This window comes from Alosa sapidissima, chromosome 20 (assembly GCF_018492685.1).
Source record: "Alosa sapidissima isolate fAloSap1 chromosome 20, fAloSap1.pri, whole genome shotgun sequence".
Lineage (NCBI taxonomy): Eukaryota > Metazoa > Chordata > Actinopteri > Clupeiformes > Clupeidae > Alosa > Alosa sapidissima.
The window spans coordinates 12,532,124-12,550,214 of record NC_055976.1 but is presented as its reverse complement, the minus strand read 5'-3'; the positions used below and the strand labels follow the sequence as shown (position 1 = coordinate 12,550,214).

The window sequence follows — 18,091 nt, the reverse complement described above, 5'->3', positions numbered from 1 at the left end:
ATAAATCAAAAGAGAAATGAGGAAACAATGAAGTCGGCTGAACAGCTGGTCCACTACCCACATCCCACTCCGCTTCCTCCACCTGATGTAATGGCCGGTGGGTCAGAGGGGTTAAATTACATTTTTCCTCTCCCCCTAACCCCCCCCCCCCCCCCCCCCGTCTGCCCCCGGCCTGTCGATCTCTACATGTGTGACCTTGGATATCAATTTAAGGCGTATGGCATACTGAAGAAATGAACTGATTCTGTGGGGATGCATGTGTAATGAAAGCAATTCCTTTCCTCTCCGTGCCAAAGATCAGCGAGTACACTTCTGAGCTAATTCAGAGAGGTAATGCAGGTGGCATACTTCTCACTCCAGTGATGTTATTTTTGTCCCCACAAAAAAGGTAAGCATAGATAGTGTTATTTCAGCAGAGCCTTTTCTGACATATAGGCCCATCTTTTTGTCTAACAACCTAGGGTCTATTTTTAGATGAGAGCGAGTGTAAACTGTAGTCGGGGATGTTCGGACTAGTTCTGAGTAAGACTTGAATATGCATTTGTAACGGATTAGCATATAGCGATAGCTATTATTTACATTATTTACATTTAATAATACAAAGGAAATAGCTAAACCACTGACAAAGCTCAGAATATCATTACTTTTGTGATACTGTGGAGAGGGTCTCTGCAGACAGTATTTTTTTTAAATTTGACATTTTGTGAGAAGAAAGTCTGTAGAAGTTGATTACCAAATTCTCCTCCTTTTGTGTCTTTTGACAGCTTGTGCTGCATTCAGTAATCAACTCAACATCTCAAGATGGCAGGGACCAGAAGAATAATTTGGTAATGCACCGACTGCCCAGGAGACAACAAAGAGTGGGCCAAACAAGCCACAGTCCACTCAGGGCATGCTAATTGGACTAAACCACCAGGTAAAGGGACAGGGGAACAAAAACAGGGGAGCAGAGAATCCGTCCTGCTACATTCATCAATTTGGAAGTTTATTGATTTCTTTGAAAAAAAAACAGGTCTACGTTAGAACTTTATGTTTTTTGGTTTTATGTTTATTTAGCATCCTCTGGGTGCTCTCAAATAATAACTAGTCTACTGCAGAGATGAAAAACAACAATATAAATGAACAACAGCTACACAGCTGAAATAATAATATTGCCTAAACGACAACACTTTCAAAAGATCTAAAGAGTGAATTAGCTTTCGCTCAATGACACATTTCACGTTGCCCCAGTTCTGTGCATTCTTTTGTGTTGCTACATTCTGATAGCAGGGAGTGTAATAACCAAGGAGGATAATTCTGCATGATGAACCACCTGGGGCTCCTGTCTGAGGAGGAAAACAAAAACTACCCTCATACAAGCCTCTATCAGCCATTGGCACTAGTGGAAAACTGCTATAGGATTAGCCAGTTCATGTTTAGCATTCTCAGAACAAGACACAATGTTGACAAATTTGTTGACTTGCCAGGGTGGGGGTCATCCCTATGTTCTCAGGGTCCTATGTTCCCCGCTCGGGTTTAGGGTTAGGGTCCTATGTTTCTCGGTCACATACAAAGCGGGGAACATAGCACCCGGGGAACAAAGGTACGCTCCCCCGGGGTTAACCCAGACAAACCTGTAAGCAAATGTAAATTGAGTAAACAACTGCATTTAACCTTTGTTTACAAAAAAATATGTGTTTGCTGCACTTCTGTAATTTGGTAAGAATTTAATGCACCAATTTAAGTTTAATTTTAATGCTGGTTATTCCCCTGGAAGTCCTAAGAAAGGAAGTTTGGAAACAGGCATCAGTATGATCCTTACCTGCAGAGCAAATTCAAATTTGCTAACAGGTTTGTGTGGGTTCACCCAGGCTAAAGGTTGACTGAATTCAGAGGCTAATTCAGGATCAAGTGCAGTTAGCCTGTTAGCCTTGATGACCAATATTACTTCAGAACACAAAGAGGGACGTTTTGACAGGTTTCTGTATTAAGTTTGACAGAATTAACAATTAACACACGTGAAAGTGAGTGAACATTTGGGTGTGTTTGTAAACTGCCACTCCAAAGTGGTGGAGCACACTCTGGCACTTGGAAGCTGTTAATCAATTCTGAGAGAATTTTTGTTTATTTATTCAGAGCATCACACTCAGAGCATTCAGAGCAAGGCTGTAATCATATACTTTGAGGGAGACCCAGTATGCAAAAATACTCAAAATGTACCCCCCTTTTATAAGTCCCTCCACTCGGTGGCCATATTGCAACGCATTTTGGGCACTTATCGAGCATCTATTTCGGGGAGAACTGCACGTGCGCAAGGCTTCACCACACCAACCTTGCTCCAGTGGCACGTGATTGGCACAATATATTCACAACACACTACATGATTGGCACAATGTATTCACGTCAACATTTTTGCCGCAGAAGGGGCGGGATAACCCCATGCATTTCTATAGAGGATTTTTTGAGTGCTGTGTCTCCTCATTAGAAAGTCTCTGGTATCACTCACTGTTGTCCTATATCAGGGATTCCCAAACTGTGGTACGCAAGCTTCCACTAGGGGGTACGTGAGATGAAAAAGGCAATGTCGGAAAGGTGTTGATTTTTAAATGATTTTTTAAAAATCTTAAGCCTATGTTCTCTTTGTTCTTTGTGTTTCATAATGTTGTTCGCCACGTTGTTTTTTTAGTATGAGAGCTCATAGACCAGTTGCACATTTTGATTTTGTTATTTGTTTTCAAAAGGCGGCCAATTAAACATGATGCCGGGAACACGTCAATAGAATGAGTTAAGTTTTTATGTCAGATGGTGGGGGTACGCGAGCCGAGTCAAGATGTACTGTAGGTGGTGGTACGAAGGAAAAAGAAGTTTGGGAACCGCTGTCCTAAATAATCACTTGTTACAAACTGGAATATGGTATGCTATGCTAAATAGTTAAATAACTGACAGAGAAAGAGAGTGCAGAGGTGAGATGATGTCAGTTAAAGGACAAGTTCGGTATTTTACACTTAAAGCCCTGTTTTCAGATAGTTTATGATTAAATAGAACGTTTAAGATTGAAATTTGGACAAAGAACCCCAGAACGCTGCATAGGTACACTGGAACAATCCTTCCTAAAACGCATTAAACTTTCGTTTACAAAGACGTGAAACTCACCGAGTGGTCAGGGGTGTTCACTGATATGCTCACACAAAAATCGCTGCAAAAGATTCTTTCCAACAGGTTATTTCTGAGAAATGATGCACAACCTTCTATTTCCCAGGGGCCATATTCACAAAGCCTTTTATCTTACCACCAAGAGTACTCCTAAATCACACTAAAATATTTTAGCCAGGAGTTTTCTCTTAAAAGTTATTCACAAAGCCTTTCAGACCTACTCTTAGTAAGGAAAAATGTAAACTCTTTAACTAAGAGTGAGTCTTCGTTGCTATGGATGACGTCATTACTCATGCACAAGCTTGACTGAAGTGACCACCTTGATTGACTGATGATTGTAACGTTTGTTGTTTATTGTTTGGAATGATTCCAAACACCTCCTCTACAATGATGAGTGACAGGTGACAGGTCTGAGAATACGTGCGCTACACAAGCAGTGCGAAGGACAGAAGATGATGAATAACTGAACAAATAGCCTAAATCAATAAAAATCAAACAAAGTGTTTATCGGCTACATAAGCTAGTGTTCCTCAGTTTTATAGTGTTCATTATCCTCACTGTTGTTAAGCTCTTGAATGAGACATAAGCCCCCATTTCAACCTGCTGTTTGTGTTAATGTCAATTTTTATCCATGAGAAACCACTGGTTAATTCCTAGGGAGAGAGAGCACTATTCCATTTTCAGAGTGCCATATTGAATTTATGAATGCACATGCTAATTATCTTGACATTTTAGCAACCACCTGGCTAGCTCATAATACCTGATAATGCAATCAACACAGCATCACACACAAGGGAGGTGGGGTGGGGGGAGGGGTCTTGATGGGGGAATTCAGAGCGCTTTTCTTATTTAAGAATCAAACATAATATAATAAAAGCACAATATCTCAGTACCACGTTATTTCCCATCTGACTCACATGATTAGGCATGTCAGATCATTTCTTAGAATTTATTAGTGAAATATACTAAGTACATTTTGTGATCTCATTTAAACCACACTCAATCACTCAACTCACTCATTCATTTACTCACAAACAAACACACACACACACACGCATGCACAGAGAGCTGGAGAGATGAAGAGAGAGAGAGAGAGAGAGAGAGAGAGAGAGAGAGAGAGAGAGAGACCACAGTACAGTATAGTTCCTGTTCCTGCTCTATGCATGTGGTGGAAGTTGCCAAGGCAGCTCAACCACATTATTGAATTTCAGAAACTGTATAGTATGTCCGTATCTGAACTGTACTAAAAACAAACAAACATTCAACTAGTAACCACTTTAGGATTTCCCTGCATCTGTACTTGCTGCTGTCATAGTGCTGATGGTTACATCATTTCAGGCCTGATGTAACATTGCATCATTCACATAGTTTGCATAGTCACAGTGAAGTTGCATTGTCATTCTTGAAGAAGCATACACACACACACACACACAAACACATGGATACACATACATGCAAATAAAGACACACAATTACATTACAAGAACGAAGACGTTCCTGTGATGATACATCATGTCTTTGGCAGAGGAAGTGTGTGTGTGTGTACTGGAAATAAAGAGAGGGAAATAAGAGAGAAAAAGAAAGGTAATGAAAAAAAAATAAAAAGAGAATGTCAGAGAAGAGGGGATGGGCCAAATAGATGGCAGCTCCAATTAGATTGAGTAACAGGTGTTCCATTCACTCCCATTGGGTATTTGTACAGATTCCACCGTGACCCATATAGTGGCATGAAGACAAGAACCGGTTGAAGCGACTGAGAACACTCGCCACGTGATAAGCGGGGAGAGAGGGGAGAATGAAAGGCAGAATGAAAGAGAGAGAGGGAAGAGGAGGATGAAAGGCAGAATGAAAGAGCAAGCGAGAGAGATAGAGAGAGTAGAGAAAAGAGTGAGACACAGGGAGGAACAAGTGGGAGGAGGTCTGAGGCTGATTGTTCACTCAGACTGACCATGGTGCAGCAGAAGTTTGCTTAGTTTCTGTTTCTCTCCTCTCTCTCTCTCTCTCATCCCCCTCTCTCTCACGCCTCTCTCTTTATCTCTCACTCACTCTCTCACTCACTGTTTATTTGGCAGGGGAGAGGCTGGCAAAAAGGGGCAGGATTCACATGCCACATGTTTGCCGACAGTGAACAGAGCAGGACTGAGCCACTTTTGTGAGAGTGTACTGCTGTATGAGTGTGCTTGTGGTTCTCTCGATTTGTGTGTGTATGTGTGTGTGTTTCTGTGTATGTGTATGGATAGAAGTTGAGGTGACAAAAACGTAGTTTGGAAGTTTTGCAGACTTATCAGCCTGTAGTTTGTGTGTGTGTGTGTGTCTGTGTGTGTGTGTGTGCGCGTGTGCGTGTGTGTGTGTGTGAGAGAGTGAGTGTGTGTGTGTGTGTGTGTGTGTGTGTGAGAAAGAGAGAGAGAGAGAGTGTGTGTGTAAAATGTCCAGACGGGTTGGTTCCTCCTCTGGGGCAGAAGTTGCTCTGAATGGGGGCAATAAGGATGTCTCACCTCCAAAGCCCCCCGAGGGCAAGGTGGAACTTCACAAGAAGGTGACCCTGCTCCGGGGAATCTCCATAATCATTGGGACCATCATCGGAGCAGGAATTTTCATCTCCCCCAAGGGGATACTCAAACACTCCGGAAGCGTGGGAATGTCGCTGGTGGTGTGGATTGCATGCGGAGTGCTGTCTTTGTTTGGTGAGGGGTGCGCACCACCATGCACGTGCTCATTCACATGGACCATAAAACACACACACACACACACACACACACACACACACACACACACACATACACACACACACACAAAAAAAAAAAAACATACACACATACACAAAGAGTCAGACTACTTAATGTTGCGGCAGACTGTAATGTTAAAGTGTATATTGGGGCAGACTGAATTTAAAGCAAGATTGCTTGCTGTTACTTTTTTTGTTATACTGTAGCTCTTTTATAGTTTTTTATAGAAATTACAGGATAATAAGATCATGTTGTTTGTGTTTGAGATAGGATGTTTGCTTTATGTGAAAGTGATGGTGGGAGGATCATACACAAAAAAACCAACACATTAGAAGTTCATTGGAATGTTTGTTATTGGCAGCACTCTTCTGCTTATATCATTGAAACAGGTCTCAAGTCTCCCTCAGGCTGCAACTTGTCAGTTTCAGAAAGGAAATACTGGGTTTTTTTTTCTTCTCTCGTAACGTCAGTTCCCTCTACTGTCACCTGAGGAAACAGTGCATGTCTGATGAATAGGGAAGCAAATGAGCAGGTCTTACATCACCGTGCCACGCACCAGTGTGGCTGCCATTCTGTGAGGCGGGGAAGAGGAAGTGATGGGGACTGGGGATACTTGTCATGCTTGGCCTGCTTTATTGGGAAAGGCTTGGGATTTCTTTGTGATTCATATCAGTCAGTGAAGTGAAACAGGTTTAAGTGCCTCAGGACCTTGAGAAATGCAGACATGCGTGGGCAGCACAGCACAGACACCCAAACACAGGAAACGCACACAGACTGAAACACACGAGCACACACACATGCATACATATGTACACACACACACACTCACACACACAGATGTTCCATACATTCATTCCAATAACATTTTTGATGTGTACTACAGTATAATATGACTAGACTAAGGTCATTTGAGGGCATAGTGATGTAGTTGATGCACTCACACCTCTAAATACACTGATTATTTCCTTTAGTTTCCAGTGATGGGTCCTTTACCCTGACATCAAGTGCCCTATTCCAGTGAGGGCGTATTTCCTTGATGTTGTTATGAGAGCTGTGCACATTGTTTTTATGTTTCTGAGTGGGCATGTTGTACCAGCAGTGATTGGGTTAATTAAGAGATATCTGTTCGGAGACCTTTGAGCAGAGACAGTCACACAGGACAGGTGGGCAGGAGCACCCTGTGTTTGTGAGAGACTATGTGTGTGTGTGTGCGTGCGTGTGTGTGTGCATGTGTGTGTGTTTGTGTGTGTATGTGCATGTCTGTCTATAGGGCAAAGGGTATCTCTTCCTCATCACAGGCTATTGTCCCAACTGAAAGTCAGTGGTGACCGTTGGAAATGCTACTGAAGCGGCAGAATGCTTGCTGATGCTTTAGCATATCAGGCCTTAACATGTCAGAGGATTTACAGAAGGACCCCAGGCAGATAACTCTTCCAAATTAAGCCCACGCTCCTCACTGTATGTAATTTCATCTACAGCAAATTCTCTCTCTCTCTCTCTGTGTATAGGGGAACAGATATCTCTTCCTCATCACAGGTTATTGTCTTTCTGTGCTGAATGCAGCAAGTTCAGATGTTTTTGTACCATCTGGGTGCAGAGGGGGGGCATGTGTATTCAACATTTGACTAAAACACATGACTCACATCTTTTATCACACCAAGTTCTTTGGATCCAGCAGACAAAACAGTAAACTTTTAGGCAGTTACGGGGTGAGCCTGAAATCATGGCCTCTCTTTCTCAGGGTTCGAATTACGTGGGAATCAGTTGGAGCTGAGCTCCCATAGAGAGAAGCTTAGCTCCCATGAAAGCAGTAACATCATACATCTGTGGGGGGTCGCTAAAAATGACAAGCACTTCTTCCTTCAATACACTGAGTAATATTTACATTAAAGATAGATCATATAGCCTAGAATAAACATGTTTTCCAGAACAACTAAACATTAGAACCCTGCTAGGTGCATAGCCTACTCTAATTCAGCATGGCTGAAAGCCCCCAAAGTCATTATGGGACACAGCAGAATGGAGAGCTAGCAAAAGTTAACTTTTTTAACCCTTAACCAGTCTGACGAATGCAAGTTGCGTCCAAATTTACACCCCTTTTCACGTAAAAGAGCCATACCTAAGCTTCCCAATGATATTAGTGGCTAATTGCTGTGATAAAATGGTTCTCAAGAAAATTAACGTTTTATATGTATATGATTTGTAATATGATTTTTTTTTTTATGTTTATGATATGTAATCATATTTATATTCTGCACACCCATTACTCTCAGTGGAATATCTCACAAACTCTTCACTCAACAAATGGCAAACCATATATCAAAATAAACAGCAGGCCTAACCTAATATGATTATTAAAAAGCATGCCAAGTAAGGTTTTCAAGGTTTTGAAATTGCATCAAATTTACATGTTCTCCAGCATGGTCCTATGGTCTCTTTGGGCTGGAATTTTAACATATTAGCACCCCAAAATGATGAACTTCTTTTCCACATCAAAGAATCAAAAGTTAGTCATAGCAGGCACAGATCAACTGTGCTTGTGGCTACATTACATCTGCATAAGCACAGTTTACTTCAAGTCACAAATGCAGCATATAAGGCACATATATATGTATATATACAGTACATTAATGCAAATATATATATATATATATATATATATATAAAACTACGGTGGCGCATTGCATTCACATCACAAAAAAAAAAGAATCAGGTCATTATAAGATAATTATCTCATAATTACGAGAAAATGATCTCGTACACTGTTAAATGTGGCTGTAGGTTTTGCAGTACAGTACAGCTAAATTCTACAGTATGATACAATATCATGTCTTTACAGCAGTGGTGTAGTCAATGTTGCATTCTGGGTAATATTATTGACGCGGGAATAAATTACAGTACATTTTCCTGCATACTGTAACTTTGCTGCCACCTTGCTTTAATATCAAGAACGAAGTTCTGCCAACCCAACGACTTTACTCCTCTTCTGAAGACATGACCATAGTGGAATGTGCGCAAGTCTGAAATTTGGTGAGTTTGGTTTTCGCATTCATTAAGTAGTTTTACCCCGGCATTGTAGATTTTTGTTTAGTAAAAAGACGAGCATAGCTTGTTTGCAGGTATCAAAGCTGGTGTCGATAGCAAAGTATTGTCTCTGGCTTAAGCATAGCTAGCTTTAACAACAAGGTAGGCATAGCCTATTTGTTTAAATTAATCATCTAGTCCTCATCGAGATAATTTATAATCATCTAGTCCTCTTTATGCCTTCCTTTTAACTTGTGTAAGTTTACAGTTAAAAATATCGACTTGTCGTTGAAAAGTATTGTCTGTTGTTATTACCAGCTAACTTCAAGGACTAGCAAAAGTACTGTAAATTGAAAACGATGTCGACGACTCTCGTCCCCACATAGAGCAGACATTGACGATTCTCGTCAGATATTTTAGCACTTCAAAACTAATAGTAAATGTATTTGCCCCTTTTTAATAGTTGTCTTATATAATTTATTTTTCCATTTTTCTATCCTGGCGACATACGTCTGTATATTGTGAAGTCTGTCATATAGCCCGTGACCTCTCGTCTAAGCACAGCTAACCCTAGTTTGAATTAACAGCAAGGTAGGCCTAGCTGTTTAAACTAAGATCATCTACATTAAAATGTAGGGTCTGGGCACTCACCGTTCGCAGTGCTCAGTCCGAGGGGCGGGATAATCAGTTGTCTTTCAAATTCCCTCTGCACGCAATAGGACGCAATAGGATATTTGTTTTCAAGTAGCAGGGAATTCAAGCCAACGGAGAGTTGGTAGACTAGCCCTGGCAGCCGCTAGGGGCGCGTCTAGATTTCTAGGCTACAGCATACACTGACTTTCGAAAATTATTTTAGCACTTCAAAACAGACAGTACATGTATTTGGCCCTGTTTAACAGTTGTCTGATATAGTTTATTTTTCCATGCTACTATCCTGGTGACATTACTAACGTATATAGTGAAGTTCGTCATGTATTTGTATATATTTTTTTCTGGGTTAGAAATGGTCTAACCCCTGCAAGGTAGCATCTGCTAGGCTAGAAATTGTAGGCTATTAGGATTGTGACATTTCCCTCTAAAAAATAAAAAAAATATATACATTTTTTTTTTTAAAACCTATCTTTTTGTAAACCTATCTTTTGGAAATAATTGAAGAAAGTCTACAAGTGAGGTTGTCAACAGGGTTTTAACTTTTGCCTTTTTCTGTCTTTGTCTACAGTGGTTGGAGTAGAGTGAGAAGAATTGACGGGTTTGAGCACAGTGCCAGACATCCAAGTATGTCCGTCCTTAACTGCAAGGCCTGCAGTTATTCGACCACTTTCTTACACACCTACATTAGACATGCAAGGTCACACCGAAATTTGGCTAATTACTGGTATGCATGTGGTGTTTCTCTGTGCTCATGCAGTTTTAAGAAATTTCAGTCATTTAGATCGCACATGTATAGACATCACCATGACAAAGCACAAACTCAAGCTCAAGTTCAAAGGCAGGATGTTATAATGTCATGCCAAATTGAAGGTTGCACATTTCATGGCATAGATTTTGCAAATCTGTGTGCACACTTGAGATGGCATATTGGAGATGGAAAAAAGGTGAATTGTCCCTACTCAGGTTGCACCAAATACTTCAGAGTTAGGTCAAGCTTTTCTTCTCATTTGAGTAGGTATCATAAATTAGTTCAGTGTGAAACAGGAAGTCCCACTACTCCAGCTAGACAGCAACAGGAGCTGTTCAACTTGTCTGATGACATTGCCACTGATGTTCCTGTGGACAGAGTACATGTGGAGGATGATATGGTGCTTGATGACACACAGTTTCTGAACAATCTGGCACTTTTTTATTTAAAAATGCAAGCTAAAATGCTCATTCCAGCAAGCACGGTCCAGACCATCATAGAGGAATACCAAGAGGTTCATAATTCTGGTATGAGATGTCTCCTGTCAAAACTTTAAAAACTAACCAAATTGAACCTGGCTGATAGTGAGGTCAATGAGATTCTGAATGATTTGACTGAAGCAGATATCTTTAAAGGATGCCATGAAGGGCCCTTGCGATCTGACCAAACTCGCAAAACATTTTTCAAGAAGACTTTTAATTATGTTGAACCAACTCAGATCTATTTAGGTGCAGATGCAGCAGGCATCGAACGCTCCTTTCAGTGCACTCCAGTCAAGGAGACCCTAAAGTCTCTTCTAAATCTGGCAATGGTGAAAGACCAGTACACAGAGACAAAGATGAATCTGATGTCAGACTCTCAGAGAGATGTTTTAAAAGACTTGATGGATGGGGAATCCATCAGAAAGAATGCTCTTTTGAAAGAATCCCCTTCATCTCTCCACTGTAAGTAATAGCATGACAAATTAACAAACTGTAATGCACATGTTTTTTTGTTTTGTTTTGTTTTATACAGGTCACTGAAACCGTGGCAGACGTAGAGGGGCATGAGAGATTGCCTGACACACCCAGACTCATTATGCTTGGTAAGTATGTTTTTCTTCTTCATTTGTATGTAAACTTTATTATTTAGCAATGGAATGGTTTTATGAAAGCCATATAACACTTGTGGTTGTGAGGTTGTTCTTGGATCTCCTTATGTGTGTGGTTACCTTTGTCTGAACTACACCCGAGAGGATATCCATGAACAACCTCACTCCCACTTGTGTTACATTGCATAAATATTATTAATCTTCATTAATCTGAATTTGATAGAATATGGGTATGGGTATTCCACTACTTTTTTTAAGGATCCCTGGTTAGCAGAATCTTGGTCCTATCTTTTTGCAGTCTCTTCCACAGTTTGGGAGCTATAGTTGGGTTCTGAAACTATCTCTGTACTGTACCTCTGTTCTTTGAGTCTGGTGAGTACTGCTGGTAGGTAAAAGAACCACAGCATTTGGGACAACAGTGACCAAATTTGCTAATGCTAACAGATGAAAATGAAACTTCTTTGCCCTTATCAGTTAGTGCTGGCTGATGTTTCACCATTTGGTCTATGTTGTACCAAGTCTTGTAGTTTTCATACCTTCTGACAGCACTTAGTAATGTGAAACAACAGGGTTATGGGTTGGTTGACTCCAGATAATACCTTAAACCACTGCTTTGTCATCAAGGATTTTCAGATATTCTCTATAGGGTGTACATCTGAACTCGGTCTGTTATTGCATTGTTTCAGTTTTCAGTATTTTTGAAGTTCGTAATCAAAATAAAGTACATTGTTTTGTTTTAGGACCCTCGCTCATGACAGCAAAAAGATGGATGGTGTCCACTGAAGGAAGAGTTGCTATTGCATTCACTGGATCAGACAGTTTTCCTGCTGCTTTCGCCACTCTTTTTGCATCGTATTACGTCTTAAACATGGAATACCAAGAGTCAGCTGCATGCACTTTGGAGCTTGTTCAGAGGTAAGTTATATTCTGTATGTTTTATTTTTATCAATTATAAATTTATAGACTGGAAGTTAAAATGTAATCTCACATTATAGATTTCATTCATTATAGATTTCATTCATATAGATAGATTATAGGTGAGAATTAATCCGGAAGATGGAAAGAAATGCACAGCCCAACAGGGAGTGAGCAAGAAGACCGGACGAATTATCCAGAAAAAAGCACCACCCATCAACTCCCACGTTAATAACTTCATTCGCTCCTTGCTGAACAGGTTTTGTGTGTGTGTGTGAGAGAGAGAGGGGGAACGGGGGGGGGGGGGGAGGTTAAATGTTTGTGTGTGCATGTATGTATGTGATACCACTTGTGTGAGCAGCTCAGATAAGAAAGGGGGAAAAAAGCAGGGGAGAGAGGTGTCTTTGAGTGATGTTTGTATCAGTGAGTGGGTGGGGGTGGGGACTGATTTGGGTCATTCCACGTCAGTTCAACCAGGGCCCACGCACTTAGGTCTCAAAAAAATCTGAAAAAATTACCAGGTGTACCTATGTTACCCAGGAGACACACTGTAAAATTACTCTTATGTAAGATCAATACTTTCCAAGATACAGCCAATTTTACAGGGGGAGGGGGGTGTCTGGATTTTGTTCGGCCTCTTTTTTTTGTCAAAGTTCACAAGCCCACAGCGCAAGAACTAAACCATTTAGGAGGCTCAATTTTTGCATGCTGGTACATAAATAGGAATAGTATGTAGCAAAATCGTCACGTTTGGTCTGGATAATCCTGCACGGTCATAGCTGTCCCTCAAAGTTGATACAAATTTCATTGGAGTTTTTGGCTGGGCTCTGTTTAAGCCTTCAGAAGACATATTTGTACTCTTGATTTATTTTCCTTACTGAGATAAGTAGAAACACTCTCACAAAAAACAATGAACAGGAAATAAATTCCTTCAGGGTCTGAACAGCAGACTTTACAAGTCTAAAAAATCATTTTGGTTCTCATTTTCAGAGCACCCAAACACCTTGTGGGAATATACAAAGATTTTTTAAATATTTTTTTCTTTAGAACATACTATTCCTATTTATGTACCAGCATGCAAAATTTGAGCCTCCTACATGGTTTAGTTCTTGCGCTGTGGGCTTGTGAACTTTGACAAAAAAAGAGGCCGAACAAAATCGACACCCCCCTCCCCCTGTAAAACTGGCTGTATCTTGGAAAGTATTGATCTTACATAAGAGTAATTTTGCAGTGTGTCTCCTGGGTAACATAGGTACACCTGGTAATTTTTTCAGAATTTTTTGAGACCTAAGTGCGTGGGCCCTGGTTGAACTGACGTGGAATGACCCATTTACTTGTTTCAGACTTTTGAGTTAAAATAGTTCTGCTTTAAACATTACAGTAGATTGTGTGTGACGTCACAGTGCCAGATGAAAAACAAAATGAAAAAAGATAAGAGAAGGAAGGTGTGTGTGTGTGTGTGTGTACGTGGAGGAGAAACTGTTTCAAACTTTTGTTTGTTTAAATACTTGAAGTAATACTAGTTCTGTTTGAAACTTGACAGTCTGCTCTGTACTTTTTAAAATGTAAAATTATTGAAGCAACAACTGTTCAAAATGTTGCCTTGGCATGAGTAAGAAGAGTGTCTCTCGTTAATGGTTTTAATGCAATATGTGTGTGTGAGTGTGTGGCTATAGGTAGAAGAGGACCTGTGTCTCAAACTAATGTAATTAGTTGATTAAATACTTGATTAAATACTAGCTCTGCTTAAAACTAAAATAATTGAAGCAACACCTTAATGTTGAAATCGTTGCCTTTGCAGAGAGTCTCGGTCGGTCTCTCTCTGTGTAGCAAAAGTTAATGTTGTTTATTTTGTGCAGCTAGGCTACTTGTTCAAGTGGCATTGATGAGTTAAACAGTCACATTTTTCCTACATCTATTATATTGAGAGAAAATAGTCAGTTGTAAACAAAGAACTCTTCTTATGTAACCCTTTCGTAAATGGACTGAAGTTGGCTCTAAATATCTACTTTTATTGATTATGCTAACCGTTAGCATCTCTATGGGATTTCCCATATACATTAGCCATAAGCTAACACATTAGTTTATATTCTGTAACTTGAAATGCTAGTCTACATGATTGCTCTTAAACAAAACATTGAAGGAAATAACTGAGATGTACTCTGTTGGTCTGTTTAGTTTAACAGTGAATCCTAAGTAAAGATTTGAAAGGAACTTCAGCTTCAGACTGCTCTTGGGAAGCTGTTGTCTATCTTCTCTAATAGCTAGACCATGTCATTGCCACACACAAGTGGGGGCAGAATTAAAAATGTATCATAAATCATAATTAGGCTATCTCGTAATTATGAGATAATATGTCATAATTATGAAATACTATCTCGTAATTATGAGATAACCTGATTTTTTTTTGTGATGTGAATGCAATGTGCCACCGTATAAAACAATCCAAAAGATGCAAATAGATTTTGCTCAGTATAAAGGCTGAAAAAAAGAAACCAAAAAGATGTAGCTTGTATAATGAACCACAAAGTCTCTTAGGCCTACTCAAGGAAATGGCACCTGTTTATTTTATGCTATGCTATTTATTTATTTATTTATTTATTTATTTATTAGCTCACAGCACCTATGTATAGGCTACCATTCTTTTTTTAGAGACGCCCACAAAAATCAGGGGCCGTATTCACAAAGAATTTTAAGGCTAAAAGTAGCTCCTACCTGGCGAATTTAGGAGCAACTCCTAAAAATAATGGGCGTGTCACTCCTAATTTTAGGACTCCTAATTTCTTTCACTAAAAGTAATTCTCGAAGCATTTTAGACCTAAAGATAGCACCTAAGTCTGGGACAGCTTAAAAAAAGTCGAGAGGACTCCTAACTCACAATGTTTTGAAATCCTATGCGGCTACAGGAGCTTCCAATCGCGAGGAAACAATTTTGCATTGTAGGCATAACTAACTGATGCAATAACGCCACCAACAACAACCAAAATTAGGCTACTCATTGTCAACATGTAAATTAAATGTAACGTTTCATTGCGAATCAAATTAAAATGTTCTCCTCTTTGCAAACGTAGGCATAGGCTATGGTGACAGATTAATTTAATAATGTTACAAAGATACTGCATTAATCTAGTAGGCTACTAGGCTATTTGTTTTACCTTATTCTTGATTCATTTAGGCTAGGCCTTTTTATTCAGTTATTCATCATCTTCCGTCCTTCGCACTACTTGTGTAGCGCACGCATTCTCAGACCTGTCACCTGTCAGTCATCATCGTAAGGGAGGTGTTTCGAATCATTCCCGCGTTACAATCATCAGCCAATCAAGGTGGTCACTTCAGTCAAGCTCGTGCATGAGTAATGATGTCATCCATAGCAACGAAGACTCACTCTTAGTTTAGGAGTTGTCATTTTTCCTTACTAAGAGTAGGTCTGAAAGGCTTTGTGAATAGCTTTTAAGAGAAAACTCCTATCTTAAATTTTTTAGTACTATTCAGGAGTGGTAAGATAAAAGGCTTTGTGAATACGGCCTCAGATCATGTGAATACGGCCTCACTCTCTCTCTCTCTCTCTCTCTCTCTCTCTCTCTCTCTCTCTCTCTCTCTCTATCCTCTTTTCCTGTATTACAGGAGCGCTCTCTTATGCAGAGCTGGGCACCTGCATCAAGAAGTCTGGGGGCCACTACATATACATTCTGGAGACGTTCGGCCCTCTCATGGCGTTCGTCCGCCTCTGGGCTGACCTGATTGCAATAAGGTAAGTAAAGCCCAGATCACCCGCAGGGTCACCACTCTGTAACAGCAAACCAGTCCAGGCTGTGCAAGCTATACTCTCGGTGTGTATATAATATGCGGGGGATTTAGTCCTAATCTCAATAGACAGTTTCAAAATGAATGGATTTGCCTGAGATTACCAGTCGTTATTGAATGGTTTGACTTTCCTGAATGGAGCTTGGTAAGCGCTGAAGCAGGCATCTGATTTTGATATACTAGGAAAATGAACTTTGTGCATTAAGAAATCAATGAATTGATGTATACTGTAGATTGGATTTGAGTATCTCTCTCTTTCTCTCTCTCCCTCTCTCTCCTTCTGTTAGGCCTGCAGGGTTGGCAGTCATTTCGTTGGCATTTGGTCAGTACATTCTAGAGCCTATCTTCACTCCCTGTGGGGTTCCAGAGATTGCAATCAAACTGGCCACTTCCATCGGCATAAGTAGGTCTATGAAGCAGACTGGTTTCACTTCATGAAAATTCTCCATTTGGCACAGAGAGCTTCTAGTCCACAGGACTCACAAAATACGACTCAAACATGCACAACCAGGAAAGAGATTGTACACCTTCACAAATGACAAATGACCATTGTAGGAAAAAGCACACGATTTCAGGATTTAACAACATGATTTCATTTCCACTTTAATCAGCATATGTTTACTATAAAATCAGTCTTAATTTGCCTTGGTAGTAAGGAACTATAATATCATAACCATACAAACATCTTAAATGTTGAAGAGTAAATTGTATTTTATTTAGATTGTAACCGAATATAAGGTAAAAAGAAACCATTTCCATTTGAATTATTGTATAAGCACGTGTCCTTGATTGCTGAGAGTATGGCATTTTAAATTGCAATTAGAATGCATAGGTAGCTGTTTTGGAGAGTAGTTTTCACATCTGTCACAGACGGACAGAATTAGAACAGACAGGTGAAAAGGTTAACAAATGCCATTTACACTTTATATGTTTTTTTTTCTTTGTTTGCTTGTTTTTTCTTAGCAACTGTGATGTACATCAATTCTATGAGCGTAAGCTTGACGGCCAGGATACAGATCTTCCTGACAGGCTGTAAGCTCTTAGCAATGGCCATCATCATCGTCCCAGGATTTTATCAGCTCTTCAAAGGTGCGAGCACTCAATCAATCTATGATTATAAGCAATGCAGGTTTTCCACGTTCTATCAACCTTCATGTTGTGTCTAGTCATGGTTCTTTATGATTTTTATTTGAATGTTTTACAAATTGTGATGAAACTGCAAGACAGTCAGAAACTCTTTCTCTCTCTCTCTCTCTCTCTCTCTCTCTCTCACTCACACACACACACACACACACTATTCTATCCTCTCCAATTATCCAGCACCTCACTCAAATCAAAGTGAGCTATAAACATAAACAAAATAAGCACCAAGCTTGAGTGTGCCTTCTGTGTGTTTTGCAGGAGAGACGCAGAACTTTGAAAACGCCTTTCAGCTGGAGAATGTCCAGTTGACCGGCCTTCCGCTGGCCTTCTACTCAGGGATGTACGCCTATGCTGGCTGGTGAGCGCTACACCGCACAGTGCAGTTCGCGGCACTTCATTACCGCCTGATTCTGTTCCATTTCATTTTCAATCACATTAGCTGCGTTAGGCTCAGTTCAGGACGCAACAGTTCAGATTGGTTCAATATAATTCGGTGTCACGGAGTCTTGCATGGGAAGATTACACAGGGAGGTAATAACGTGATCACTGAAACATGTCATCTGTCTCCGCTTTCACAGGTTTTACTTGAATTTTGTAACTGAGGAGGTGGAAAACCCAGAGAGGTAGGCATTCAGCCATTCAGTCTTACAGATCAGTGCAATATATGAACAAGATAGGCTGATGTTGCTTTGGTGAAGGTTTGGTACGAGGGTGGACATATCCTGTGTCCTCTCTCTTTTGTAAGTGTGGTTAGACGTCATCAGCAAGTAATTTTCCTTTTTCTGCTGGCTGCTTTGACACATTTAATGCTCAAATAATTGCCTCATTAAGTGGTCATCTTATTTGGTTTTTCTTACC

At 40.2% G+C, this 18,091-nt stretch overlaps 1 protein-coding gene across 2 annotated transcripts in view; it reads left to right on the top strand.

Annotated features, from left to right (window-relative positions):
- The first annotated feature begins 4,887 nt into the window (after positions 1-4,887).
- The window catches only part of slc7a11 (solute carrier family 7 member 11), a 20,204-nt gene continuing 7,000 nt past the window's right edge, over positions 4,888-18,091 (top strand). The window contains exons 1-10 of one of the 2 annotated variants that reach the window (XM_042074549.1): positions 8,758-8,888; positions 10,102-10,157; positions 11,296-11,365; positions 12,112-12,286; positions 12,398-12,513; positions 15,911-16,037; positions 16,378-16,493; positions 17,054-17,179; positions 17,492-17,591; positions 17,812-17,856. In XM_042074549.1, the coding sequence (XP_041930483.1) occupies positions 12,438-12,513; positions 15,911-16,037; positions 16,378-16,493; positions 17,054-17,179; positions 17,492-17,591; positions 17,812-17,856 (590 nt within the window). In that variant the 5' untranslated portion in view covers positions 8,758-8,888; positions 10,102-10,157; positions 11,296-11,365; positions 12,112-12,286; positions 12,398-12,437. Of the gene's footprint in view, positions 5,817-8,757; positions 8,889-10,101; positions 10,158-11,295; positions 11,366-12,111; positions 12,287-12,397; positions 12,514-15,910; positions 16,038-16,377; positions 16,494-17,053; positions 17,180-17,491; positions 17,592-17,811; positions 17,857-18,091 lie in introns of those variants that run through there. The other variant, XM_042074548.1, reaches the window with a different exon arrangement.